Source organism: Neofelis nebulosa, chromosome 16, assembly GCF_028018385.1.
Source record: "Neofelis nebulosa isolate mNeoNeb1 chromosome 16, mNeoNeb1.pri, whole genome shotgun sequence".
NCBI classification, from domain to species: Eukaryota; Metazoa; Chordata; class Mammalia; order Carnivora; family Felidae; genus Neofelis; species Neofelis nebulosa.
The window spans coordinates 14089656-14113459 of record NC_080797.1 but is presented as its reverse complement, the minus strand read 5'-3'; the positions used below and the strand labels follow the sequence as shown (position 1 = coordinate 14113459).

At 62.6% G+C, this 23804-nt stretch overlaps 3 protein-coding genes across 9 annotated transcripts; 1 reads left to right on the top strand and 2 right to left on the bottom strand.

Moving 5' to 3' along the window:
• Positions 1–1459: 1459 nt before the first annotated feature.
• RFNG (RFNG O-fucosylpeptide 3-beta-N-acetylglucosaminyltransferase) lies at positions 1460–5372 on the bottom strand. 2 transcript variants are annotated; one of them, XM_058702770.1, is made up of 9 exons: positions 5026–5372; positions 4544–4592; positions 3893–3995; positions 3604–3757; positions 3266–3354; positions 3007–3172; positions 2681–2827; positions 2438–2523; positions 1460–2356 (listed from the first exon to the last, which is right to left on the bottom strand). In XM_058702770.1, exons 1-9 carry the CDS (start codon positions 5305–5307, stop codon positions 2275–2277), a joined length of 1158 nt encoding a protein of 385 aa, XP_058558753.1. In that variant the 5' UTR covers positions 5308–5372; the 3' UTR covers positions 1460–2274. The 2 variants fall into 2 exon arrangements, with proteins under 2 accessions (XP_058558753.1, XP_058558755.1); XM_058702772.1 differs by lacking the exon at positions 2681–2827 and having other exon boundaries at positions 5026–5369.
• On the top strand, positions 5373–10799 carry GPS1 (G protein pathway suppressor 1). Of its 5 annotated transcripts, XM_058702769.1 has the most exons (15): positions 5391–5491; positions 5812–5896; positions 6458–6550; positions 7076–7257; positions 7711–7875; positions 7956–8091; positions 8199–8276; positions 8454–8514; positions 8951–9036; positions 9254–9348; positions 9595–9700; positions 9780–9860; positions 9946–10083; positions 10168–10302; positions 10390–10799. In XM_058702769.1, the coding sequence occupies exons 3-15, from the start codon at positions 6473–6475 to the stop codon at positions 10462–10464; spliced, it is 1416 nt and encodes a 471-aa protein (XP_058558752.1). In that variant the 5' UTR covers positions 5391–5491; positions 5812–5896; positions 6458–6472; the 3' UTR covers positions 10465–10799. The 5 variants fall into 5 exon arrangements, with proteins under 5 accessions (XP_058558749.1, XP_058558748.1, XP_058558752.1 ...); XM_058702766.1 differs by lacking the exon at positions 5812–5896 and having other exon boundaries at positions 5373–5491; positions 8457–8514; XM_058702765.1 differs by lacking the exon at positions 5812–5896 and having other exon boundaries at positions 5373–5491.
• A 265-nt stretch (positions 10800–11064) lies between these two features.
• DUS1L (dihydrouridine synthase 1 like) lies at positions 11065–16641 on the bottom strand. Of its 2 annotated transcripts, XM_058702763.1 has the most exons (14): positions 16485–16641; positions 15804–16050; positions 15259–15367; positions 14728–14778; positions 14344–14456; positions 13727–13809; positions 13393–13496; positions 13153–13297; positions 12948–13044; positions 12771–12859; positions 12220–12365; positions 11842–11879; positions 11522–11597; positions 11065–11418 (listed from the first exon to the last, which is right to left on the bottom strand). In XM_058702763.1, exons 2-14 carry the CDS (start codon positions 16038–16040, stop codon positions 11348–11350), a joined length of 1359 nt encoding a protein of 452 aa, XP_058558746.1. In that variant the 5' UTR covers positions 16041–16050; positions 16485–16641; the 3' UTR covers positions 11065–11347. The 2 variants fall into 2 exon arrangements, with proteins under 2 accessions (XP_058558746.1, XP_058558747.1); XM_058702764.1 differs by lacking the exon at positions 11065–11418 and having other exon boundaries at positions 11516–11597; positions 12944–13044; positions 16485–16639.
• Between the last annotated feature and the right edge of the window lie 7163 nt (positions 16642–23804).

Here is a 23804-nt window from a genome sequence, read left to right as displayed (position 1 = left end):
GGAGTAGCCACAAATACGGAGTTAGCTAATACTGAGCCACTGTTCTTAGAGGAAGTGCACGCACGCAGGGGCACATGCATGCACACACGGGCATGTGCCTGCGGGCACACGATACATAGATGGCAGGTAGCCCTGTAACTCAGAAGAGCAACTCCTACTAGAGAAAGTGAGGTTCAGAAACCTCGGGTGAACTTGTCACTCGGCCAACAGGTGCCGAGTGGGGATTCACAGCTGGTGCGCCTGGCCGGAGCCGCTCGCCCGCCCTGCACCGAGGCTGTCTCCATCCCGGGGGCTCGCCTGGCTGGACCTCAGCCGGGCACGCGCAAACCTGGCGACTCGGTCATTATTCGCGTCTTCAAATGACCAGGAAAGCAAGCACTGATTTTGGGATTCCAAATGTCATGAAGCGAGCAACCTTTCAAACACAGAATCTGCCAACGTGTGTTCTCCTTGTCCCGAGAAGGCCCGCACCCCGTCGGCAGCCGCTCCCCACACACTCCGAAAATTTACAAAATTTTGAACTTTTTCTGATTATACATCTACTGTGTGTCCGTTATAACACATACTTTGTGGGGGGCCTGGGGGCCTAGCTCAGGTCATGATCCCCCAGTTCTGCGCTGACATCGAGGAGCCTGCTTGGGGTCCTCTCTCCCTCTTGCTCTCTGCCCCTCCCCCGCTTGCACCATCTCGCTCAGAATCAACAGTGAAAAAAAGAAAGCTGCTGTTTGGTGGTGTCGCTGTCCCCGGGGGGGGTGGGGTGGGGGCGGTTTTGAGCTCACTGAAATTCGTCAGTCCCACCTCTTGTTCAGACCCTCCCAGTTCTCCAGCCCTGACGGAGTGAAGTCTGGGGCCCCTCCCCGGCAGCCCCAGGTTCTGAAACCCATGACATTTGACTCTGTCCTTAGGGTGCGCTTTCCTCCTGGCCGTGTCCCAACGAATCACAAGCAGATATTACCTACGCACACAGCTGCACACACCTGCGTGGTTCTACACCATGTGCACATGCACACACACAGCCATTCACACTCACGTGCGCACACACCCACGTACGGTCACGCACACTCCTTCCTGTGTATGCACACGCTCATCCATATACAGCCACGTACACATGTGCACACCTGGTATACTCGTGTACGCAGCCACGCACACGTGTGCACACCCACATACGCCCACGTACACGACTGCTTACATGTCTGTGTGTCCACAGTGTGCCGAGAAAGCAGGCGGAACAGGCAGGCGTGTGACCTGTTCGTCGTTCCCTGCGGGACCCCTCCCCCAAGCCCTCACCAGACGCTTGGTTCACAGAGTCCTGAGGGCAGCCTCAGGCTTGGCCGGCAGGACTGCCTGGGGTGGAGCCTCCTGGGGGCAGCGGCTGGAGGCCGTGTGGCCCCTCTGGAGCTGAGCCTCAGCTCCGAGGTGCCTTGCTGGTCCCTTAAGCCAACACAACCCAAACGGAAAGTGAAGATCAAGCCTTTATTCACTTATGGCAACAGCACAGCAAGGGGCCGGAACGGAAGTGCCAGCTCCTGGTTCCACTCTCTCCTCCAGAAAAGGCACAGTCGGGGGTGTCATCTGCTGGGGAGGGGCTGCCGTGCTGCAGACGGACCCCAGACAAGAGGCTCCTGCTTTCTGGACTTGGCTGGGCTTGGGGGGAGGGGAGGGGAGGAAAAGTACTACATGGGGAGTCAGAGTGCAGAAATAAGGCCTCGGCCAAGAGCCCCCCCCCGCCCCCCCCCCCCCCGAGGAAATGGCCTCCGGATGGAGATGCCCTGGCAAGAAGTAAGCTGTGCCCCAAGCACGGCCGGAGTCCTTACTGCAGCCGCCCTGAGACCACGGTGCCCTTGCTGGGCACCGAGCCTGGTGTGCGGAGGGCATTCCCCCAGGGACCTGCAAGAAAAGCCTCCACGCTGGCCTGTGGTCAGATGAAGGGTCCCGCATGTGACCCTGGCCTGGAACCCCCTCTCCAGCCCGGGGAGGAGGGCAGGACGGAGCCCTGGGTGCCGTAGGCCAGCCTCCTCCCAGGCCCCTTCCCGTGGGAGCAAGCCTTCAGGGCTGGGCTGGGGGGAGGGGCAGTGTCTCCCCTTCCCACTTTCCGGGGCAGCCCGCACGTGGCACAGCCTGGACCCCTGGTCACCTGGCCCGCCAGGGGACCTGGGGGAGGCCTGCACGGCGCCCACATGTGGCTGTGGCCCTGGATGTGGCCGTGACCACCTGAGAGAGCCAAGGCCAGGAGGGGTCAGCATAGTTCCTGCTCCATGGGTTAGGAATCGAGGGTCACCGAGAGACGAGGTCACTCTGCTTGCGCACGGGACACCAGTCTGTGTCCGGGTAGAGAAGGCAGTGGACAGACTTAAACCTGGGAAGGGGACAGGGTGGTCAGGTCTGCCGGGGGTGGGGGTGCGGGTGGCGACAGAGCCCCTCCCCACTGCCCACTCACCGAGTGGGATCCTGCTGCAGGCTGAAGCCTCCTGCCACATTCACCACGTTACGTGGGTTCTCAGGACCCCCGTAGCTCAAGGTGACCTGGACGAGGGGAGGGGGCAGGTCACTGTCCCGGGACGAGCCCTTGCCGCCCCAGGAGTCCAGCCAGGAGCGGCTGCCCTGCCCTGGCTTCCCGGTCCCCCCAGGGCGGGCTCACGAACAGCACGGAGGGGTGACTGCGCTGAGAGGTGAGGCTCACACAGAAGACGAGGCTGGCATCCGGCTCAGGAGGGTGGCTGGTGCACGTGCGGGGGCAGCCCTGCTCAAGCCACCTGGCCCTTCCTCCGGCCCGGTCTGCGACGGCACTCGCCGCCTGGGCAGGCGCCTGCTGCCGTGGGCCCGTCCGCTGGGGAGGGCACAGCGGCTGTCCCTTCCAAACGAGCCAGCACACCCGAGGCCCTGGGGCCCAGCAGGCCAAACGCGGGTCTGCAGCAACTTCGCTGCGGTGCTGGGAAACCCTGCAGACCCCTGGTCGGGGGCAAGGCCCCCGTGGGGAGGGCGCCGGGAGCACCCAGCGGGCCGTACCTGCTGCAGCACGGCGTCAGGCGGCAGCCTCTGCAGGTTCTCCAGATGGGAGTGGAAGAGTGAGCTAGGCAGCAGACGAGCACCCAGCAGCCCCTCCACGATGTAGCCCACCGTGCAGTCGTCCGGCAGCCGCACCCGCTCAGCAGTGCTCATGAAGCTGCCCAGGCTGGCAGGGGGCCGGGGGGAGCTGGTCAGGGCCCCCCTCGGGCCTCAGCACCAGCACCTCGGGCCTCCCGGCACCCCTGTGCCCTCCGCTCACCTGGCCCAGGGGCTCATCTTCAGAGCGAGCCCTCTGCTCAGGCAGAACCCGGCCCCACCGGTAGCGAACCAGAACTTGACTGTGGTCACCTGAGGAGGAGAAGGATACCAGTCGGGGTGTCGTCCTTGAACTGCCCACGCAAGTGGCAAAAGTGCCCCAGGGCACAAGAGAGCTTCTGCACCCCAGTCGCCCGGCGCCCCAGCTCCTCCCACCGCACCTCCTTGCTTGCCCGAGCTCTTGCAGTGACCCCCTGGGGCGGGGTCAGACACCGGCCCCCCAGCCTCTCCCCAGCAGACCTCCCCCCTCTCTCAGCTGTCGCCATCAGGCCCAGGACTCACAGTTCCGCCTCCCTGGACTCTCTCGGCAGCCTCGATGGGGTGGTCGAGGCTGGGCCGCCCCAGGTAGACATCCTGGCTGGGCGAGAAAGCGGACAGCAGCTGGAGCAGGCCTTCGGGGTTCACGTAGTTGTCGTCATCCACGTGGCAGAACCACCTGGGGGCAGTGGGGGAACTCTCACGAGTGAGGGGCTGGCACGGCTGGGGGACTCCCCACCCCTGGCCCGGGTGCGCGGGCCCAGCCTCAGCCCTGGGCTCTCCAAGGGGACACAGGGGCACGGCCACCACCTACTTGCGTCCGGACTCGATGAACTTGTCGTACTCCACTGCCATCTTACAGCATAGCGCCTGACGGGTGCGCACGGCTGAGCAGTTGGTGTTGATTACGTGGCCGCCTGGCGGGTTGGAGAAACGGGGAAGCCTGAGGGTCAGGGTGAGTGAGGCCTGCCGCCAGCCCACCCCGCAGAGATGAGGACGAAACGTGGGTGTCCAAGCCGGCCTTGCCATCTTGTCCCGATCAAAGGCCCCGGGCCGGGTCTAACGACAGCCCTGGCCTGGCCTCACTTGCTGACCTTGTGGCTGAGCCCTGAGGCCCAGACAGGTGACGACCACCGGGAATCCCATGAGTGCAAAGCCACTCTGGGGTTGAGAGCCCGTGTGTGACTGCCAGGAAGGGATGGTTCCTTGCTGGAGTGCCTTCAGGGAATGTGGCTCCAGCCTGATGCCCTGGGACGCCTGCCCGTGGGTACATCGTGGCTGGCAGGGTGGGTCCCTGGGTGCTGGGCTGGTGGCAGGCAGGTGTCCTGGCTCTGTTCTCTACCAGCCGAGTGACTTAACTCCCGGACCTCTGCACCCAGCAGGGAGACAGGTGCCACTGGACCAGAGCACACACGTGAGGGGCCCTTGGGCACGCTGGCAGGGCCGGGCTGGGGAGGGCACTCACCTCCCTGGAGCTGTAGCTCAGGGTCATCCCCATCGGTGAAGATGAATGTCTGCGGAGAGACAACCTGTGAGGCCCCAGGTGGACAAGGATGGGGTTGCAGAGATGGCCAGGTTGGGGTTGGGCTGGGGGAGAGGGGAGGGCGATCCGCAGCACCTTCTGGTGCTCCCACTGGATGTTTTTGGGGTCTCACTCCAGTGTCAGCTGAGCGAACCCACCCAGGTCTGGAGCATGGGAAGGGGCAGCAGGGTGTGGGTCCTGGGTCCCCACAGACTCAGAGCGAGGGTCTGGCCCTCCCTCTGGCGACACAGCAGTGGGTAGCGAGTCCTGAGGATGGGGTGTCAAGTCGCGGGCTGGGGGGTAAGTCCTTGTGGGGACAGGGGTGCCAGGGGTCGCGGGTGGCTGCGGTCCTGGGTCGGGATCCTGGGCGGGGGGAATCCCAGGGATGGGGGTCCCGAGGGCGGGGATCCAGGGGCGACGCCCACCTGCTGGCGGGCCCGGGAGATCCAGGTGCGCAGCAGCAGCCCGAGGCGTGGCCCGTGGTTCTTCTGGGTGGTCTTGACCGCGATGAAGACGTCGTCCGGCCGCAAGCGGGGGGCGGTGGCGAGTCGGCCGGGGGGCGCGCGCGGGCCGGGGCCCGGGGTCGGGGCCGGGGCCGGCGCGCGGGGCAGCGGCAGCGGCAGCGGCAGCGGCAGCAGCAGCAGCGCGGCCAGGGCCGCGGCCAGCGCGAGGCAGGCCCGGCACAGCGCCCCCCGCGCACGGCTCATGCGGCCGCGGGACCCGCCGGCTCCGCCCGGGCCAGGCCGCGCCGCGGCCCCTTTAAGAGCCGCCCCGCCCGCCGCGAGCCGGAAGCGCTGCCCCGGAAGCGGACGGCGCTGCCCCGGAAGCGGACGGCGCGCCGCGGCGGGGTGGGCGAAGATGCCGCTGCCGGTTCAGGTGTTTAACTTGCAGGTAACGAGCCGCGGCCGGCGGCCCCTCCGCACCCCCCCCCGACCTCCCCCGCCGCCGCCGCCGCCGCCGCCGCCGCCGCCGTCGGGGCCGGAGCCGGGCCCCCGCGCGGCCTCCCCTCCCCGCGGCCCGGCGGCCTCGCGCAGGGTCCCCGCCGTCGGCCCGGCAGGCGCGGCCGGGCGCTAACGCTCTTTCTCCCTTCAGCAGCAGGCCAGCTGTGTGTCAGGGTCGGGGGGTGCAGAGAGTCAGGACAGAATGAGGGATAGCCCGGCCCCCAGCTCGGCCTCCTCGTCAGTGACAGATCTGTACTGCACCCCTCACAGCAGTAGGTCAGACCTCTTCCTGCCGGGCACGGCCGGGGACTTCAGCCTGAGCGCCAGCCTGTCGGCCTGTACGCTGCTTTATGAGGTACCTTCCAGGACAGGGGGCCCAGGAGCGAGCGAGCGAGCGCGGGAGGGGGGCAGAGCCCCGCCCGCCGGGCCGGCCGGCAGCGCAGGAGGGTCCCCGAGGTGACGCCTCCCCGCCCCCCCCCCCCCCCGCGGGCTCCCGGTCCTGCGGCCCCCGCGGCCCCCGCGGCCGGGGCGCTCCCGGGCGGAGGCCGCGCCCGCTTCTTCCTTAGGGCTCGGAGGAGGCTGCGTCAGGACGGCGGCTGGGAAAGAGCAGGGCCGGGGGAGGGGGGCCCGGGGCAGCGGCGCCCCGCTGTCCGCTTCCCGCGCCGGAGCCAGGCGGTTAACGTGGCCGCTGGGGGCTGTCTGTCCACCAGCCAGCCGGTCGTGCGCGGGGCGGCCTTGGAGAGGGGCCTGGAGACGGGCCGGGGGCGGGGAGGGGCAGAGATGGCCGGCTCTCGGGGACAGGATCCCGCCAGGGAGACAGCACCGCGGGCAGAGGTGACCTCAGGGCGCAGTGAGGGCTCCTCGCCTGACCCTGGCCGCCCGGCTCGAGGTGCCAAGGTGCTCCCCCGTGTTGCAGGGGGCCGTGGAGCCCATGCAGATCGATGTGGATCCCCAGGAGGACCCGCAGAACGCACCCGATGTCAACTACGTGGTGGAGAACCCCACCCTGGTATGGAGCCCGGGGGGCGCTTCCAGGGGTGGGCAGGAGGGGACTGACACCTTGGCCGGGCTCCCCACTCTGGCCGTGTTTTCCTCGGACCCAGGAACCTTAGGGCTGTCCCGCTGCCCACTTAAAAAGGGTGGTAGCCCAGCTGGAGACCGTGCGCCCTGCTTCTCTCCCACGTGGAAGAGCCCACGGGCCACGCCACTGTGCATCTTGCCTCACACTGAGGACAGGTCTTCCTTGGGGCTCGACCCATAGAGCACTGCTGCTTTACCGTTAACCCCGGGGACCGGCAGGAGCGAGGGGTGCCCCTCCGGCTCTGGCCGTGCACCTCCTCAGCCCCCGGGGCAGAGCTCTACCCCAGGTGGCCATTTCTAGAACTGAGTAGTGGTCTGGTGCCCGCACGTGCATGGGGCCTCTTGGACACGGGAAGAGGGTCCGTATTTGGGTCCTGTCCCTGTCCTTGCCAGGGCCTGGGACCTGGGGTCCCGCCGGGCACAGTCTCCATCCACTCCCCCCACCCCACATCAGGATCTGGAGCAGTATGCGGCCAGCTACAGCGGGCTTATGCGCATCGAACGGCTGCAGTTCATTGCTGACCACTGCCCCCCGCTGCGGGCGGAGGCCCTGAAGATGGCCCTCTCCTTTGTGCAGAGGACCTTCAACGTGGACATGTACGAAGAGATCCACCGGAAGCTCTCGGAGGCCACCAGGTGAGGGCAGGGTGGGAGTAGGCACCAGGACCCGGGCATCGTGTGTCCTCCTTGGGAGCAGCCCAGGCAGGGGGCCCTTCCTGTGCCCCTGCGACCCCTGACACCACCCCCATGAGGACACTTAGTAGCAGCACTGCCTCTGTGCGGTGACCTGGTCGTCCTTGTTGAAAAGCCAGGCGGGGCAGCAAATGGCAAGACGGACTAGGTTCTCACCCTTCCTGCTACGTGGTCGTCACTGTTGTCTTGGACTTTTCTGTGTGCGGTGACGTGCGGTTATCCTGACATCAAGCTCGTGGAGACAGTTTCTCGCAGCTCGGCGTGGCTGCAGGACTCCTTTCCCATGGGGCGCCCGCACCAGGCTGAGGGCCCCTGTGTTCCTGTGCTGGCCGCGGGGGCTCCCCCCGTAGTGGCTGGGTCAGAGCGAGGGGCCCCTGACGGCCAGGTCCTACGCAGGGAGCTGCAGAACGCGCCTGACAGCATCCCCGACGGTGGCGTGGAGCCGCCGCCCCTCGACACGGCCTGGGTGGAGGCCACGCGGAAGAAGGCCCTGCTGAAGCTGGAGAAACTGGACACGGACCTCAAGAACTACAAGGGCAACTCCATCAAGGAGAGTATCAGGTGCTGCTCGCGGACGCAGGGGAGGCGGGCGGCCAGGCTGCGTGGCCCTAGGCCCAGCTCGCTCATGTCTGGGCCCACAGGCGCGGCCACGACGATCTGGGTGACCACTATCTTGACTGTGGGGACCTCAGCAACGCCCTCAAGTGTTACTCCCGGGCCCGGGACTACTGCACCAGCGCCAAGCACGTCATCAACATGTGCCTCAACGTCATCAAGGTGGGTCCTGCCGCCGCCGGGTGCGCTCTGGGAGGGGCTGCGGGGCAGCAGCGCGCCTGGGCCAGCAGGGGGCGCCCCGGGCTGAGACCACCCCACCCGCCCGCCAGGTCAGCGTCTACTTGCAGAACTGGTCTCACGTGCTCAGCTACGTCAGCAAGGCGGAGTCCACTCCCGAGATTGCCGAGGTAACGCTGACTCCGCGCCGACCTGCCTCCTCAGACCCTGCCCCCGGGACCCCTGACGCCCACAGGCCTCCGTCCTCGGCAGTCTGCCCTTGTCCCTCTGAGGCCGGGGCGGCGCCCCGGGGAAGGACGAGGGTGTGGAGGGTTTTGGTGGCTCACGTGCTCGACTTTCCCCTGCAGCAGCGTGGGGAGCGGGACAGCCAGACCCAGGCTATCCTCACCAAGCTCAAGTGTGCTGCAGGTGAGGGCCCTGGGGCGCAAGGACACCACCGTTGCCCCCAGGGCTGGGGGTGGGCTCGTCGAGTCTCAGAGCCCGGTCAGGAGCCTCATCACACGCATGGCCCCAGGTGATGCCTGTCTCCTCAGGTTCTGCCAGGGTGTGGCCCGTGGGCAGAGGCTCAGGCATTGCTCTCAGCTGCTATCACTTCTGGGCCCCTGCTCAGCCTGGGAGGGCTCAGCCTAGGAGTCCTTTGCGGGAGCGACCACACCTGTGCACAGCTTCCCCGGGCCCTTGATCCAGGAGGGTGCAGAGTCGGAGCTCGTGGGCGCGGTCCCATCTTGATAGCCGGGATCCTGACGGAGGAGCGCGTGGGGTGGGAGGGGCTGGGGCTGATGGCCTGGTGAGGCTCTGGCAGCTTCCTCCGGGCCCTGGCTTTATTCTACCTCCCCACCCCTAGGCCTGGCCGAGTTGGCTGCTCGAAAGTACAAGCAGGCCGCCAAGTGCTTTTTGCTGGCTTCGTTCGATCACTGTGATTTCCCCGAGGTTAGGAGCCCTTGCTGGGACTTGGAAAGCAGGGAGAGGGCTCGTGGGTTGGGCTCTTTACTGAGGGGTATCCCCCAGCGGAGTCCTCGGCAGTCTTTGAGTGGGTGGCAGGCAGGGCAGGGGTGACCCAGCCTTGCCTCTGGGCCGCCCCCTCGCATTGCGTCCTGACCGTCAGTGACCCTGGGCATCTGGATGCAACTCCTTTCTTGCCCTTCAGCTGCTTTCCCCCAGCAACGTGGCCGTCTACGGCGGCCTGTGCGCCCTGGCCACCTTTGACCGCCAGGAACTGCAGCGCAACGTCATTTCCAGCAGGTGCGTGCGGGGTGGGTGCTGGTCCCGTAGCCTGTCCCTCTGGGGGGCCCACTCTCTGGTCCTGCGTCTGCCTGGCCCGGCCCTTCCCCTCCCCTCCCCTCCCCTCCGCACCCCTCCCTTCCCCTCCCCTCCCCTCCCTTCCCCGAAGCCTGAGGGCTGCCACGCTCAGGGCTGTGGGCCCCCCTCCGTCGGCCTTGGGAGCGGGTGCGCAGGTGTGGGGCCAGCTCTGAGGGTCTGCACCCGCAGCTCTTTCAAGTTATTCTTGGAGCTGGAGCCGCAGGTCCGGGACATCATCTTTAAATTCTACGAGTCCAAGTATGCCTCGTGCCTCAAGATGCTGGATGAGATGAAGGTGAGGGGCCTGCCGGATCTGGAGGGCGGTCAAGGCAGAGGGCCAGGGGCAGCTGGGGGCTGACCGGTCTCTTCACCAGGACAACCTGCTCTTGGACATGTACCTGGCTCCCCACGTCAGGACCCTCTATACCCAGATCCGCAACCGCGCCCTCATCCAGGTAGACGTGGGGGGGACAGACTCGAGGTGGGGTGCCTCGCACGGGGCTGGGGGCCACGGGAAGCTGACGCGCCCTCTGCCCGCAGTACTTCAGCCCCTACGTGTCTGCTGATATGCACAAGATGGCTGCAGCCTTCAACACCACCGTGGCGGCCCTGGAGGACGAGCTGACGCAGCTCATCCTGGAGGGGCTCATCAACGCCCGCATCGACTCCCACAGCAAGGTGGCCACGCTCGGGCCAAGGTCGCGGGCGCGGGGAGGGATCCCTGAGGCCTGATGGGCACTACCGAGCCCCGTCCCTCCACAGATCCTGTATGCTAGGGACGTGGATCAACGCAGCACCACGTTCGAGAAGTCCCTGCTGATGGGGAAGGAGTTCCAGCGTCGTGCCAAAGCCATGATCCTGCGGGCGGCCGTGCTGCGCAACCAGATCCATGTCAAGGTGAGGGCGGGGCGGCCCTGGCGTGTGGGAGCCGTGGGGCGGGCACACGCTCGCCTGCCGGGCTGAGCAGCGGTGTCCCCACCGCAGTCCCCTCCCCGCGAAGGGAGCCAAGGGGAGCTGACGCCGGCCAACAGCCAGTCGCGAATGAGCACCAACATGTGAGAGCACCCAACAGCCTCCGGGACAGACGGTCTGTGCCCACCCCCTCCCTCCTCCTTGGACTTGGACACGTGGGCTTCCCATCACTTGAGATACTTCTGGAGGTGCCACCTGTGACCCCCACCCCCCGGGTTTCCATGTCTAGCTTCTTGTGCTCCTTTCACCCTGTTGTGCCCTGTGCTGGGGGCCCTGGCCACACGGACTGCTGGTCAAGGCCCTTCCCGGAAAGACCTGCGGGGCTCACCTGTGCGGCACGCCCAGAGCCCCCACCCAGTGGCACTGCCTCCCCACCCCTGCAGACGTCCCACCTCCATCCATTAAAGGGCCGCCTGAGAACATGCCCCTTGTGCCATTCCTTCCCGCTCAGTGGGTTTCTAAGGCTCCTCCGGGAGGGCAGGGGCCGGGCCTGGTCCTTCCTTGTCCAGGCACAGAACCTGCTTCCTTGGGCTCCGTCCCTCAGCCAGGCAGGGTGGCAGGGAGGGAGCCGAGGCCAGCCAGCTGCTGTTAGGGAAAGTTTCCCGCAGCAGAAGGTTCCTTGTTCTGCAGGGCCCCCCACCCCACCCTACCCTCCCAGCCCCCACACACCCTCTCCGGCACTCCGAACACATCTTTGAAATGATTTATTGTTCGCTTTTGAACACACATGTTGCTAGGAGGGGGCAGGTCCAGCCTGGGAGCCTGCTCCCCGGTGCAGCATTTCCGGGCTCCCGGCGTAGGAGAGGGCAAGACCAGCTCATCCTTCCGTGTGTGGAGTAGCGGGAGATTCCCTGAGTAAAGGCGTTTCCTCCGGCGGGACGTGGTGAGGCTTCAGCAGCCCCGGGGCCTCGGGTGGGGGGCTGCATGTCGGGCTCCAGCTGCCCTTCAGGCCAGGGCGCCGCCCACCACCTCAGGAAAGCTGCCTAGCCCCCTTCCAGGCCAGAGACTTCTCCAATTTGGTTTTAAAGAGCAATCCGTGACCTGGCAGAGAAGCAGGAGGGAAGTGGGGCTCAGGAGGCCAAGGGTCCCACTGTCCCCCCGGGGGACCAAGGGAGACGTGCTGACGGCAGCAGGTGCCCCTCACCTGGGCAATCTGCGGCCTCTCTGAAAGCTCGCTTCTTGCAGCAGCCCCGGCATAGGTTGAACACGCATCTGTTGCCCTGGACACAGGAGAGCTGGTGGGCCTGAGCAGGCTCCCCGGGAGTACCAGATGGCTACACCCCTGGCCAGGGCGCGTCCCGAGGCCGGGCAGAGTCGGCCTCCCCGAGTGGCTAAGCCACTTCAAGGTGCACCCTCGACAGACGGACAGGGGGCCGCTCCCGCAGGTCCTGGGCAGCCCGGGGACCACCCTGCCCTCTGACTGCTGAGGCCGAGCTCTGCTCTGGGCGGCATGGTCAGACTCACCTTTGGGTTTCCACACTGATCACACTTTGCATATTTTGCTGAGAAAAGAACAAAAGCAGACATTGGTTGAGATGAACCCATCCCCCAACTGCCACTTACACACGGAGTCCCCGGTGGGAGTTCTGGCTGCCGCGGCCAACCAGGCGGTTCGAGGAGGACGGGCGCAGCAGTCCCTCGTCCCCCCCCCCCCCCCCCCACCGGGGCCCCCATGGTTCTCTAGGTGTTCGCCACTAGAAGGGCTTTCTCAGGAAGGTGGCCCCAGAACCCAGCTCTGCCTCTCAAGTGGCTGCAGGAACGCATGGGGAGGGCACAGAGCCCCCTTGCGCTGCTCTCTGTAGCCATCAGAGCCACCCGTCCCTGGCAAGGGGAACAGCTCACGCTTCAGCGAGGGGTCGAAGGTCTTGTGGGGGTTCCTCAGCTGCTTCTTCTGCTTGTTCTTGGACAGGACATCTGTGCCAGGCTCCTCTTCCTCCAGGGCCCGCTTGCTGCGGGCACCCCCGTTCTCCTTGCTCCCTTCCCTGGGCCTGAAAGGGAAGGGTGGTGGGCAGGGCCGGGGGCACCCGCGAGAGGCCACCCGCCAGCCCAGGCCCATGGCGAGGAAGTGCCCGCGCGTCCCCGGTGGCCTCAGCAGCTTGGCTCTCGGGTCACTCAGGCTGTGGCTGGGCCTGAGTGGCCACAGATGACAGCCAGCCTCACCTGCAAGAACCTGGGGGAAGCTCAGGGTGTCAAACCTCGTCCCCAGAACAAACGCACCTGGGATCAGAAGCACTTAAAAAGAATCAATCCCCTCGTAGACAGAAAAAACATAAAACCGAAGCCCCCGCCGACAGAGAAGCAAACGTGACACCAAGGGATGGAGCCGCCAGCACCCCCCACCCTCCAGGGCTGCAGAGGGCAGGCCCGGCCCCCGGGGCTGGTGTGAGGCTCACCCTGGCCGGAAATAGGGCTGACAGATCCAGTGGAAGAAAGGCAAGCCGCCAGGGGGCTTCTCTCCCTCCTTCTGCCTGGACATATCCTCCTGCAAAAGCCCAGAGAGCCCTGCGTCGTGGAGCCCGAGCCCCTGAGCCCCTCCCGCCTGCAGCAGCCCTGCCGGCCCCAGCACCTGCCTGACACCGCAGCTTCAGCTCCTGGCTCACGGCCGCGACGCCCTCCAGGGTCTTCGCTTTGGCGAGCTCCTCCCGAAGCTGCCGGTGCACCTGCAGCCTGAGGCAGAGGCGCTGTCACCTGCCTCGGCCAGTCCCGAGGCAGAGCTCCCCCAGGCGCGGCTCAGACCCAGCGGTGTGTGCCTGAGGGGGGGGGGGGGGGACTCACGTGTGGTGCCACAGCTTGAAGAGGTGGGCCCGGACGCAGGACAGGGGGCAGGGGTGCTGCCGCACGATGTCCAGGTATTCCTCGGCCAGCTCCCACACGGCAGGGCTGCGGCCCTCAAACAGGGCGGGGTTGTGCAGGTTGCCCTCTGCGGGGGAGGGGGGGCGGGGGGGGGGGGCTTGAAGCTGCTGGAGAGACGCCCCCCTCCCCTGCCGGGCTGGGCCCACCGCCTCACGCCCCCACCTGCGCTCATGACCCCCTGCACTCCCGTGTCCCGGATGCAGCGCTCCACGTCCTGCAGGCACTGGATGTTCCCGTTGGCAAACACGGGGATGGTTACCGCCTTCCTGTCGGGGGCAGGTGGAAGCACGCTCAGGAACACCCTGTCCCCTCAGCCGCGGGGGCGGCGCCCCAGCACATGGCCTCTTCTGGCCGCGAGGCTCCCTACCTGCCCTGGCCACCTCGTCCCCACCCCACCCCGCCTCCCCCCAGCACCCAAATGGCTGGGCACCTGGCTTCAGGGCCGGGCTGCACGTCTGTCCCCTCATCCGCCCGCCCTCCACCCCTGCCCACTCACCGCACAGCCTTGATATGCTCCCAGGACGCGGTGCCCGACAACGGCCCCTTCTGTTCCTTGGTGCGCCCGTGCACGGTCAGCAGCTAGAACACGGCAACGCCCGGGCTCTACCCTGCTCGTGGCCACACACCCCGGGCCGACCCCAGGGGAACCCCCTTGCTTTGGCATCAGCTTCCCACGCAGAGCAGAGCAAAGGCAGCCTTGCGTCCAGCTGGCGCAGCGTCTGCCCGCGTCCCCGGGGTCGAGGCTGGTGGGCTGCCGCCCAGAGCTCCCGTGTCCCACGGACCCACCCAGGATGCAGAGCCGAGAGGCCCAGCCCCGTTCGAGGGCCAGTCTTGGCCCAAAGTGGCAGCACCCTCGAGCCCAGCTCCAAACGTGTGAGGGAAGGCCGGGCCAGCACCAACCTGACCTCAAGGCCGGTGGCAGGTGGGGAGAAGTGAGCTGGGACTCGTCCACCCTACTCAGGCCCCACCCATGGTCACCACGATCCTAGTTCGCCCCAGAGAGTTTGCTCAAGGGGGTTCCTGGGGTCCAGGAGCCTCCACACCTGCTTTCAGGTGCAGGGGACACGGGGCAGGGGAATAGCGCTCGGCCCTGTGAGCCCACGGCCCGCCTACCTGACAGCCGGCCTTTTCCAGCATCTGAGCGTACTTGACGGTCTTGTCAATCTCTGGGAAGACACGGATTTTGCACGTGACGGGGACAGAGAGCTTCTCGTGTGCCAGCAGAACTGCGAAAACAACAACCGCCTTCTGAGAAGCATGGTGTGCACCTGCAGGCAGGCTGCAGGCAGCGGAGACCCGCCTCCGTCCACCAGGGCACTGGAGGGGTGGGGACCGGGTGGGGACACCTCCCCCTCCCTCCTGCACCTATGGCTCCGGGCAGAGCCCCTCCTGCAGCAGCGAGAGCACCGGGGCCGGGACTTGCCTGCCAAGGTCTCAGGGCCACTTCACCAACTACGCCCCAACCTGACTCCCCACCTGTGCCCAGGGCCAACTCACTCATTCTCTGGAGCAGGTCCCACTCCTCCTGCAGGAAGGCCCCGTAGTGACCTGCATGAGACAGGCACGGCCATTAGCACCCATCCTCCTCCCGCGGCCACACACAGCACGAGCACCCCCCACCCCAACCCCAAGCCATCCAGAGGGGCAGCAACAATCAGGGAGGTGAGCAGTGGGGGCAGGTTGCCCAGCAGAACACCCACCCTCCATGGTTTCTCACCAGCCAGCAGCCCCTCGGGCTCAGTGAAGAAAGTATGAGCCCCACGCCCGGCGGTATAACCTCCTTTCAGCAAAGCCCATTTACCCAGATGGAGCCCAGTGACTCCCGGGCACTAAGGGAAGTGACAGCCTGAGAGCCAGCAAACCCTGTCCCTCCAGCGCTGGAGAAGAGCCACCTCCAGAGGGAGCAGCAAACAAAGGGCTGGGACACCACCTGAGCTGCCACTGCCATCGGAGCAGGGTCAGCCACACCCTGGCCTCCATCCGGGCACCCTGTGGGTGCTCAACACAGGAACCCAGAAAGGAACTCACCTCGCTTGGCTATCATCTGCGGGCAACCCAAATTCAGGTCGACGGCATCACAGTAATCCTGGGCCAGGAGAGCCGCCTGGACAAACACCTCTGGGTCATTGGCACAGAACTGGAAAACACGTACAAGTTGCCACGAACCTGAACCTGATACCCTAGACCCCCACAGGGGTTCACACTTGACCCAGTGGAGACAGGATCCCAGGGTTGCCTGCAGGATGTCATCCCGTCCTAAGTGTTTATATTTGGTGGGTTCCCATGTCACAAGGAGTCGTCACAGGATCACATAATGTCTCAATTGTAGCAAAGTTGGGATCATGGATTCTACACAGCGCAGAACGTTCTTCCCAACCCTTGGCTAGAGCGCGGTGACAGCCGGCCAGTGGTGTCAGGGGCTGCGAATCTTCCAGGGCACCCAAAGTGTCCCTTCCAAACCGGGCCACCTCCCGGGAGGAGTAAATGTCTTGAGACCAGCCGCAGGTGCCCTCGGAAGCCAGGTGCTTGAGCACCGCGCCCCCGCCCCTCCCCTCGGCCGCCACCCCGCCCACCTGCACGATGAGCGGCCGGTCCTCGGGGCACACTTCGCAGTACAGGTTGTCCTTCCGGTAGTTGGCGTCGCGCACGAAGACCTGGGCGTGCAGCATGGGCGTGTAGCAGAGCTGGGCCCCGTGCCGGCGGCTCAGCAGCCTCCAGGCCAGCTCGCTCTGGTCCACCATGGGCGCCACCACGTGGCGAGCCCCCCCCAGGGTGCGGCTCCAGAACTCGAAGCCCTGCAGCTTCGGCATCGTCCGCACACTGAAGGGGGAGACGGAGGGCTCAGCCGCAGGCGGCGGGGCGCCACGCCCGGGGACGGCGCCGACCACCCCGAGGCCGCTCCAGTGCAGCCTGACGGCCACACACTGGGACATCAAGGGCAGCCGTGTGCGCGGCCCCGAGCTGAAGCCCCTGGGCCTTCGCCCCTGCGCGCCGCGGCTCCGGTCGGGAGGGCCGCCCCGCCCGCCTCCCTCCTCACAAAGGCGGCTCCTGCTCCGCGGGAGAGGGCGGGAAGCGGGAAGGCTCCTTGTCCGGGCAGGCTCGGCTGCGCCGGCCCCGCACCCTCGCCAGCCCCGCGGGCCGCGAGGCCAAGCCACTGGCTCGGGCGCCCGCCGCGCGTTCCCGGACACCCGGAAGCCACAGGGAAAAGCCCCCGAAGAGGCCGGGGCGCCGCGGCGTCACCGCACGACACCCACCTGCGCCCGGGCCCTCCCGGACCGCCGCCAGGGCCTCTGGGCGCCAGGGCGCGGCGCGGGCTCCCTCGGGGCCCGTCAGGCCGCCACGCCGGGGCCGCCGCCCGGCCCAGGGCTCCGCGCCGGGGCCGCCGGAAGGTGCCTCCGCCAGGGCGGTCCGGGCGGCCCCGCGGTGCGGCGGGAAACGCGTCCCAGGGAAACCGCGCCAGGCCGCGACGGGGCCCGCCCCGCGAGGTCGGAGGTCAGAGGCCCGAGGTCGGCCGGGCCCCGCCACGCCTCGCTCGGGCGGTGGGAGTGGCGCGCCGACCGCGGGCGCCAAGGCCCGGCCGGCGCCCGCTTTCGTCTCCGAGCTCCGCCTCTCTCTTCCAAGGGGGCCGCAAGCCCCCGCCCCGGCCCTGCGCACGGCGGCCCCGGCGAGTCCCCCGCTCGCGCGCAGCCGGCCGGAAGTGCTGCTTTACGCGAGGCCACACCCCCGCACTTCCGGGCTCCGGCCCAGGCCGAGAGCGAGGCTAAGCCGCGGGAAACCCGGGGCGTCCCCGGCGCCGCGCACGCGCAGAGCGCCCCCCGCCGCGGGAATCTGGCGCAGGCGCACCTAGAAGCCCCCACTTCGCGGGGGCCGCGGCGAAGCTGTGTCCGGGCGTCCCGGTCGGCAGTCTTGCCTCCTGGCGGCCCCGCCGAAGCCGGCTTCCCTTCCACCAAAGGAGCCCTGTAGCCTCAGCTTTCCCTGCTCAGCGAGGAACCCGAACCTCTGCCTCCGCGGCGCGAGCTCCGGCTCCTCGCAGTGCACGCACCTTTGGTTTAATTCACAGGCCCCTGCGCACCAACCCGACAGGGCGGAGAGCCGGGTGCCAGGCGTTTCCACCCTTAAATGTCTCAGCATCCAACGGATAAAGATAAAAGAAAAGCGATAATAAACATGAAAGATGAGCTAACCCACCTGAAAAATAACACTAACACCAAATATCTGTCCCCTGTGCCTGCCATGGGAGTCAGTGGTCACATTGGAGTGCTTGGATGCAACTGGCCTGATGAGATGTGCTGTGTGAAAGACACGCCAGATTTCAAAACTTGGTAGGAAGGGAAGAAAGTGTAAGAGTTCATTAGTAATTTAAAAAATACCGATTACTTGTTGAAATACTACTACTTAGATTGACTTAGATTGACTACGTTATTAAAATTCATGTTGGTTTTTTTCTTTTGATATGGCGACTAGAAACGTTAAATTTACATATGTGGGGAGGGTTTCTGGAACAAGGCTGAGGACCTCTCCAAATCTCTTCTCAAACAGGCAATGGTAAAGCAGGACAATATTGTTAAAAGCAACCGTTCCAGGAGTCTGGAAGTTGACTAAAGGCCTACAACGTTTGAGAGCACAAAAAAAAAAAGAAAAAAAAAATTCCTGAGGGGACATCAGGGACACCTGGCTGGCTCAGTCAGTGGAGCGAGGGACTCTTGATCTTGGGGTTGTGAGTTCGAGCTCCAGGTTGGGTATAGAGACTACTCAAAAATAAAATCTCTTTAAAAAAAAAGATCGAGGGGCGCCTGGGTGGCTCAGTCGGTTAAGCGTCCGACTTCAGCTCAGGTCACGATCTCACGGTCCGTGAGTTCGAGCCCCGCGTCAGGCTCTGGGCTGATGGCCCGGAGCCTGGAGCCTGCTTCATATTCTGTGTCTCCCTCTCTCTGCCCCTCCCACGTTCATGCTCTGTCTCTCTCTGTCTCAAAAATAAAATAAACGTTAAAAAAAATAAATTAAAAAAAAAAATCGAACATTAGTAAAGGTTAAAAACAGTGGCAGTCCGAGGAGTTTCAGGAGGGGGCTGCTTTCCTTTCCTCCCACTCCAGGGCAATTCCACCAGAGCCAGACAGGCCCTGAGGACTTGAAAGCCCCACAGGGTGTTTGTGAACAATTGCCATCAAGGTGGACTGCAGCCACCTGGTAGCGACCCACCCCTCAGCTCCCTGAGGCTGGTCGAAGCCAGCACAGTCCAGCCATGGTCGAAGCCAGCACAGTCCAGCCAGAGATTTACAGGAAACTCAGTAAGTCAAATGGCCACAGTTGGGCCTTGGTAAGCCCCCCAGATGTCCCTGGTGGTCTGCAAGGCTGTGTATATGCTCAGGAAGGACCAGAGAGGGCCCCAGCAGTATACTCATGTCTGGCTGTATACAAGGCTTTGCACAAAAAGGAAAAGCCGGGCTGAGCCGTAAACTGCTTGAGCTTTGAACGCGTCCCCAACCTGCACGCAGAGCTGTCCGCAAAGGGCGGAGGGCTTACTTGGTCAAACATTGGAGCATTACCTCTAGCCAACAATTGTCCTTAAACTATAGTGACCCAGAGGCAATTTTAGGAAATCAGACTCACACGTTGGAAAAGAAACAAAGAAAAATCTAGCAGAGGGGCGCCTGGCTGGCTCAGTCCACAGAGCCCACAACTCTTGATCTTCGGGTCGTGAGTTCAAGCCGCGGAGTCTAGCAGGGATACCAGTGGCCACACACAGGGGAGGGGACAGGCTCCACAGCATTCATAATCCAGGCAAGGTACTGAGTAAGCAAACAGTAGTTCCAAAAACAACACTAAGGGATGGGGGTGAGGAGGTCAAAACCTGGAGTTTTTACAACACATTGTCTAAAATGCCCAGTATTCAATAAGACATTGTAAGACATTCAAAGAACCAAGAAAATTTGAGACCTGTACAGGGATTGTAAATCAAACACACACTTCCACGTGAGCGAAGGGTCAAAGAAATCAAAAGGGAAATTTTAAAAAGTGAGTGAAAATGAAAACAAAACATCAAAATTACAGGATACAACTGAAGGAATTCTTGGAACAAAATTGTGAGCTATTAACTCCTACGCGAGACAGGAAAGAGGCCAATCACCCAAACCTCCACTTTAAGAGCAAACCAGCAGAATAATGGACATACTAAAAATTAGAGCAGAAAAACATGAACAGAACACAGAAGAGCTATAGTGAAAACACTGAAAACCGAAACTGGTTTCTTTGAAAAGACTCAACAAAATTGACAAAACTTTAGCTACACTGGCAGAGAAAGAATAGAGAAGACCCAGATCGCCAGAATCAGGACGTCATCGCGGAAATGAGGACGAGATGACCAGAAGGGAGGGCTGAGAAGAACAGAGAAGTTCGATAAAACTGACCAGCTCCCAGAAAGAGAAGATTACTGAAACCGACCCCAAAATAAATCAGGGGCGCCTGGGTGGCTCAGTCGGTTAAAGCCTCCAACTCCTGATTTCGGCTCAGGTCATGATCTCGCGGTTAGTGAGTTTGAGCCCTGAATCGGGCTCTGGGCTGACAGTGTGGAGCCTGCTTGGGATTCTCTCTCCCTCTCTCCCTCTCTCTCTAAATAATAAATAATAAGGAAGTAAATAAATAAATAACAAGGAGGCACGTTGTATTCGTAATTTAAGGTCTACAAAATAAAAGCCCCGGGCCCAGATAGCTTCAGTGAGTTCTAGGAAATATTCAAAAATTCACACCAATCGTCTACAGACTCTTCTAAAAAAATAGAGGCGAGAACACTGCCTGACTCGTTCTGTGATGCCAGGAGTGTCCTGATGTCAAAACCAGTCAAAGGCTGGACACTAACATTCTTCATAAGCACAAAACTCCAGGAGCATAAGAGGACTTACACACCATGACCAAGTGGTGTTGGCCCCAGACGCAAAGTCGACTTGCTGTCTGAAGATCGGTGGCTGCACCGTGTGTTAACGGCGTGCACAGACACATGATTATCTCAATAGATTCAGGAGCATTTGGCAAAATCCAACACCTACTCAAGATTTAAAAAAAAAAAAAAAAAAAAAAAAAAGGCCTTGATGAAGCAGGGATAGAGGAGAAGAGAGGGAGGGACTTCCTCTACCTGATAAAAAGTATCCAGAAACTGCAGCTTCTAATGGACACAACCGGTGAAAGGCTGAAGGCTTTTCCCCTCTGATCAGGGGCAGGGCGAGGGTGTCACCCTCTGACCCAAAACGGTGCTGGCGATTCTGGTGGGCCCAGCAAGGCAGGAAAAAGGAGTATGCGCCCTATAGATAGGAACAAAAGAAAATGCCTCCTTTTGCCAGGATCGTTTACATAGAAATTCCTCGGCAAAAAAAAAAATCTACAGCTAAGAAGTGAGCTCAGTAAGGTCAATACACAAAAGTCAATCACATTTTTTAAGTCGTCTCCGTGCCCAATACGGGGCTCGAACTCAGTACCCTGAGATCAAGAGTGGATCGCTCCAGCAACTGAACCAGCCAGGCGCCCCTCAATCCAGCTTTATATACGAAAGCAAACATGGGGAAACTGAAGTACTCTTCATGACGGATCCAACAGAAATTATTTACCTATAAATCTAACACAATATGCACCAGGATCTGTATGTTGATGATTACAAAATTCTAATGAAAGAAATCAGAAGGGGGACGCCTGGTGGTCTCAGTCAGCAGAGCATGTGACTCTTGATCTCAGGGCCGTGAGTTCATGCCTCCTTAGGCAGGGAGCCTACTTAAAAATAAGTTTAAAAATTGAGCGGCTGAGTGGCTCAATCGGTTGAGCGTCTGACGCTCGATTTGGGCCCAGGTCATGACCTCATGATTCGTGGGATCGAGCCCTGCATCAGGCTCTGCGCTGACAGCACGGAGCCTGCTTGGGATTCTCTCCCTCCCTCTCTCTCTCTGCCCCCTACCCCATCTCTCTCAGAATAAATCAACTTTTGAAAAAAGAACAAGGAAACTGAGGAAGATTCTCTATCATGGTTTGGAACGGCACACCATGGTCCCGGCGCAGACCATTCAACGTCGTAGAGAGGTCAGTTCTCTCCAATTTGGTCTATAGATTTAGTCTAAGTCTACACAAGAAAAACCCAGCCAGTTCCTTGTAGATGTGGGCAAGCTTACTCTAGATTTATATGGAAAAGCCAAGTGCCCGGAGGAGGTAAAGCAGTCTTGAAAACCAAGACTCCAAGGGGAGGGCTGTTCTACCTGGTGTGGCCCGGGGCGGGGGCGCGGAGCCCAGGGGTGCACCTGCACGGATTCGTCCGCACAGACTCTGGCGACGATGCAGAAGCAGTTCAGTGGAGGAACAGGAGCCTGTTCCAAAAACGGAGCAATTGAGCCTCCACAGGTGCAAAAAACCAGAACCTCAAACCCTCTACAAAAAATTAACTCGGGGCCCCCCGGGGTGGCTCAGTCGGTTGAGCGTGGGACTTCGGCTCAGGTCATGATCTCACAGTGCGTGGGTTCCAGCCCCGCGTCGGGCTCTGTGCTGACGGCTCGGAGCCTGGAAGCTGCTTCGGATCCTGGGTCTCCCCCTCTCTGTACCCCTCCCCCGCTCACGCTCTGTGTCTCTCTGTCTCTCAATAATAAACATTTAAAAAAAAATTTTTTTAATTAACTCAATAAAATGTGCAACTATAAATCTTTTATTTATTTATTTTTTTTTATTTTATTATTATTTTTTTATTTATTTTTTTTTTCAACGTTTTTTATTTATTTTTGGGACAGAGAGAGACAGAGCATGAACGGGGGAGGGGCAGAGAGAGAGGGAGACACAGAACCGGAAACAGGCTCCAGGCTCCGAGCCATCGGCCCAGAGCCCGACGCGGGGCTCGAACTCACGGACCGCGAGATCGTGACCTGGCTGAAGTCGGACGCTTAACCGACTGCGCCACCCAGGCGCCCCAACTATAAATCTTTTAGAAAACACACAGGGAAGTGTCTTTGTATACAGGGTTGGGTGAGAAACGGTGACACGTGACGTCAACGCCGTGATGTATGAAAGGGGAGCTTGGTGACGTGAACATCGCTGCAAGTAAAACCTTCCGCCACATGGGAGCCTGGCTGCCGGGCACCGAGACACGCTACAGACGGGGAGGAGGCGTCTGCGTCCCGGTCGCCGCCCGGGATGTAAAGATCTGCCCAAACAGCAAAACCAGGGAGCCCGAGGATCCTCTGAATCCGCCTGAAGAAACCGAGAAGCGATGGAGGTAAGTGCGTAATTATAAAGGACGTTATGATCGCACACGCCTTGTCCTTTCCTTCTGCGACTTCACAGTCGCCTGGGTGAACGGGGGCGCGTTGGGACCGTGACCCGCAGAAGGTCACGTACTTGCCAACAGCGGCCATGGGTCACGGGCGGGCGCCAGCCCTGCGGCCGGGGGAGAGGGCACGGCTGGCCCTTGCAGCCCAGAGGCGCGCCTGGGGGCAGCCGGGGCGGTAAGTAGGAAGGTTAGGAGAACGATCCCAAGACGGGCACTCGCCCGCCGTTCTCTTGGCCGTTTTGGTGGCAGAGCGAGGCCCCCTCCTTCGTTCCTGACACCGGCGACGTGGTAATCTGGAGGAAACGGGCAAACTCCTAAAAACACAGGCTGCCGCAACTGAGTCCAGGAGAAACACAACACCCGGAGGGGCCTCTGACAGGGCCCGTGACGGCCGCTGAGAAAGGGACGCTGAGTCTCCAGGGGCACGGATGGATGGTCCCAGGCTCGCGATGGCCTTGGAACGACACGGAGCGCCGGGGGCGGGGCCAGCGAGGGCACGGGCGCCCCCACCGCAGGCGCCTCGAGGAGCCGTGTGGTGGCGGGAGACGCTTCTGTCCTGGTTGCGGTGACAGTTGCCCGGGTTCACACAGGGGATACGGCTGCATGGAACCGCACGTTGTACCGGTGTCACTTTCCGTGCGCGCCTTGCTCCGTAGAGACACTCGGTGCTATCACGGGGAAACCGGGGTTGGGGGGGGCGGTACACAGGCTGGAGAGGACCTCCCGCACATTGTTTGCAACTTCCTGTAAACCTATGTTTATATTTCTAAAGCTTCGTTCAGGGGCGCCCGGGTGGCTCAGTCGGTTAAGCTTCCGACTTCGGCTCGGGTCATGACCTCATGGTTCGTGGGTTCGAGCCCCGCGTCGGGCTCTGTGCTGACAGCTTGGAGCCTGGGGCCTGTTTCAGATTCTGTGTCTCCCTCTCTCTCTGACCGTCCCCCGTTCGTGCTCTGTCTCTCTCTGTCTCAAAAGTAAATAAACGTTAAAAAAAATAAAAAAAAAAAATAAAGCTTCGTTCAAAGGAAGGATAACTGACAGCGGCCAAGACACGGAGGCAACCCGTGTCCGCCCACAGACGACGCGTGGGGAAAGAGGGATCTCGCCGGGCCGCGAACAAGGAGGAAATCCTGCCATTCGTGACATGTCCCGACGCCGGGACTCTGTGCCGAGTGAAACGCGTCGGGGAAAGACCGGCACCGAGTATCTCCGTCCCTCGGGGAGTGTGAGAGGGGGCACGGTGGAGGGGCAGGGGCGGAGGGCGACGGACTGCACAGGGACGCTC

Bases quoted from the DNA above. Each gene is read 5' to 3' on its own strand.
- GPS1 (XM_058702767.1), top strand. From the start codon at position 5,744: ATGAGGGATAGCCCGGCCCCCAGCTCGGCCTCCTCGTCAGTGACAGAT. The intron at 8,515-8,950 runs GTGAGGGCCCTG...CCCCACCCCTAG, and splicing joins CAAGCTCAAGTGTGCTGCAG to GCCTGGCCGAGTTGGCTGCT. The intron at 9,701-9,779 runs GTGAGGGGCCTG...TCTCTTCACCAG, and splicing joins AGATGCTGGATGAGATGAAG to GACAACCTGCTCTTGGACAT.
- DUS1L (XM_058702763.1), bottom strand. From the start codon at position 16,040: ATGCCGAAGCTGCAGGGCTTCGAGTTCTGGAGCCGCACCCTGGGGGGG. The intron at 13,298-13,392 runs GTGGGGGCGTGA...CCTCCCCCGCAG, and splicing joins GCAGGGGGTCATGAGCGCAG to AGGGCAACCTGCACAACCCC. The intron at 11,880-12,219 runs GTGAGCTGTTCC...TTCTTTTCTCAG, and splicing joins CTTCGACCCCTCGCTGAAGC to CAAAATATGCAAAGTGTGAT.
- RFNG (XM_058702770.1), bottom strand. From the start codon at position 5,307: ATGAGCCGTGCGCGGGGGGCGCTGTGCCGGGCCTGCCTCGCGCTGGCC. The intron at 2,828-3,006 runs GTACGGCCCGCT...TGCCCTCCCCAG, and splicing joins CTGACGCCGTGCTGCAGCAG to CGGACGGGCCCACGGCAGCA. The intron at 2,524-2,680 runs GTGAGCCTCACC...CCCCTCGTCCAG, and splicing joins ATGCCAGCCTCGTCTTCTGT to GTCACCTTGAGCTACGGGGG.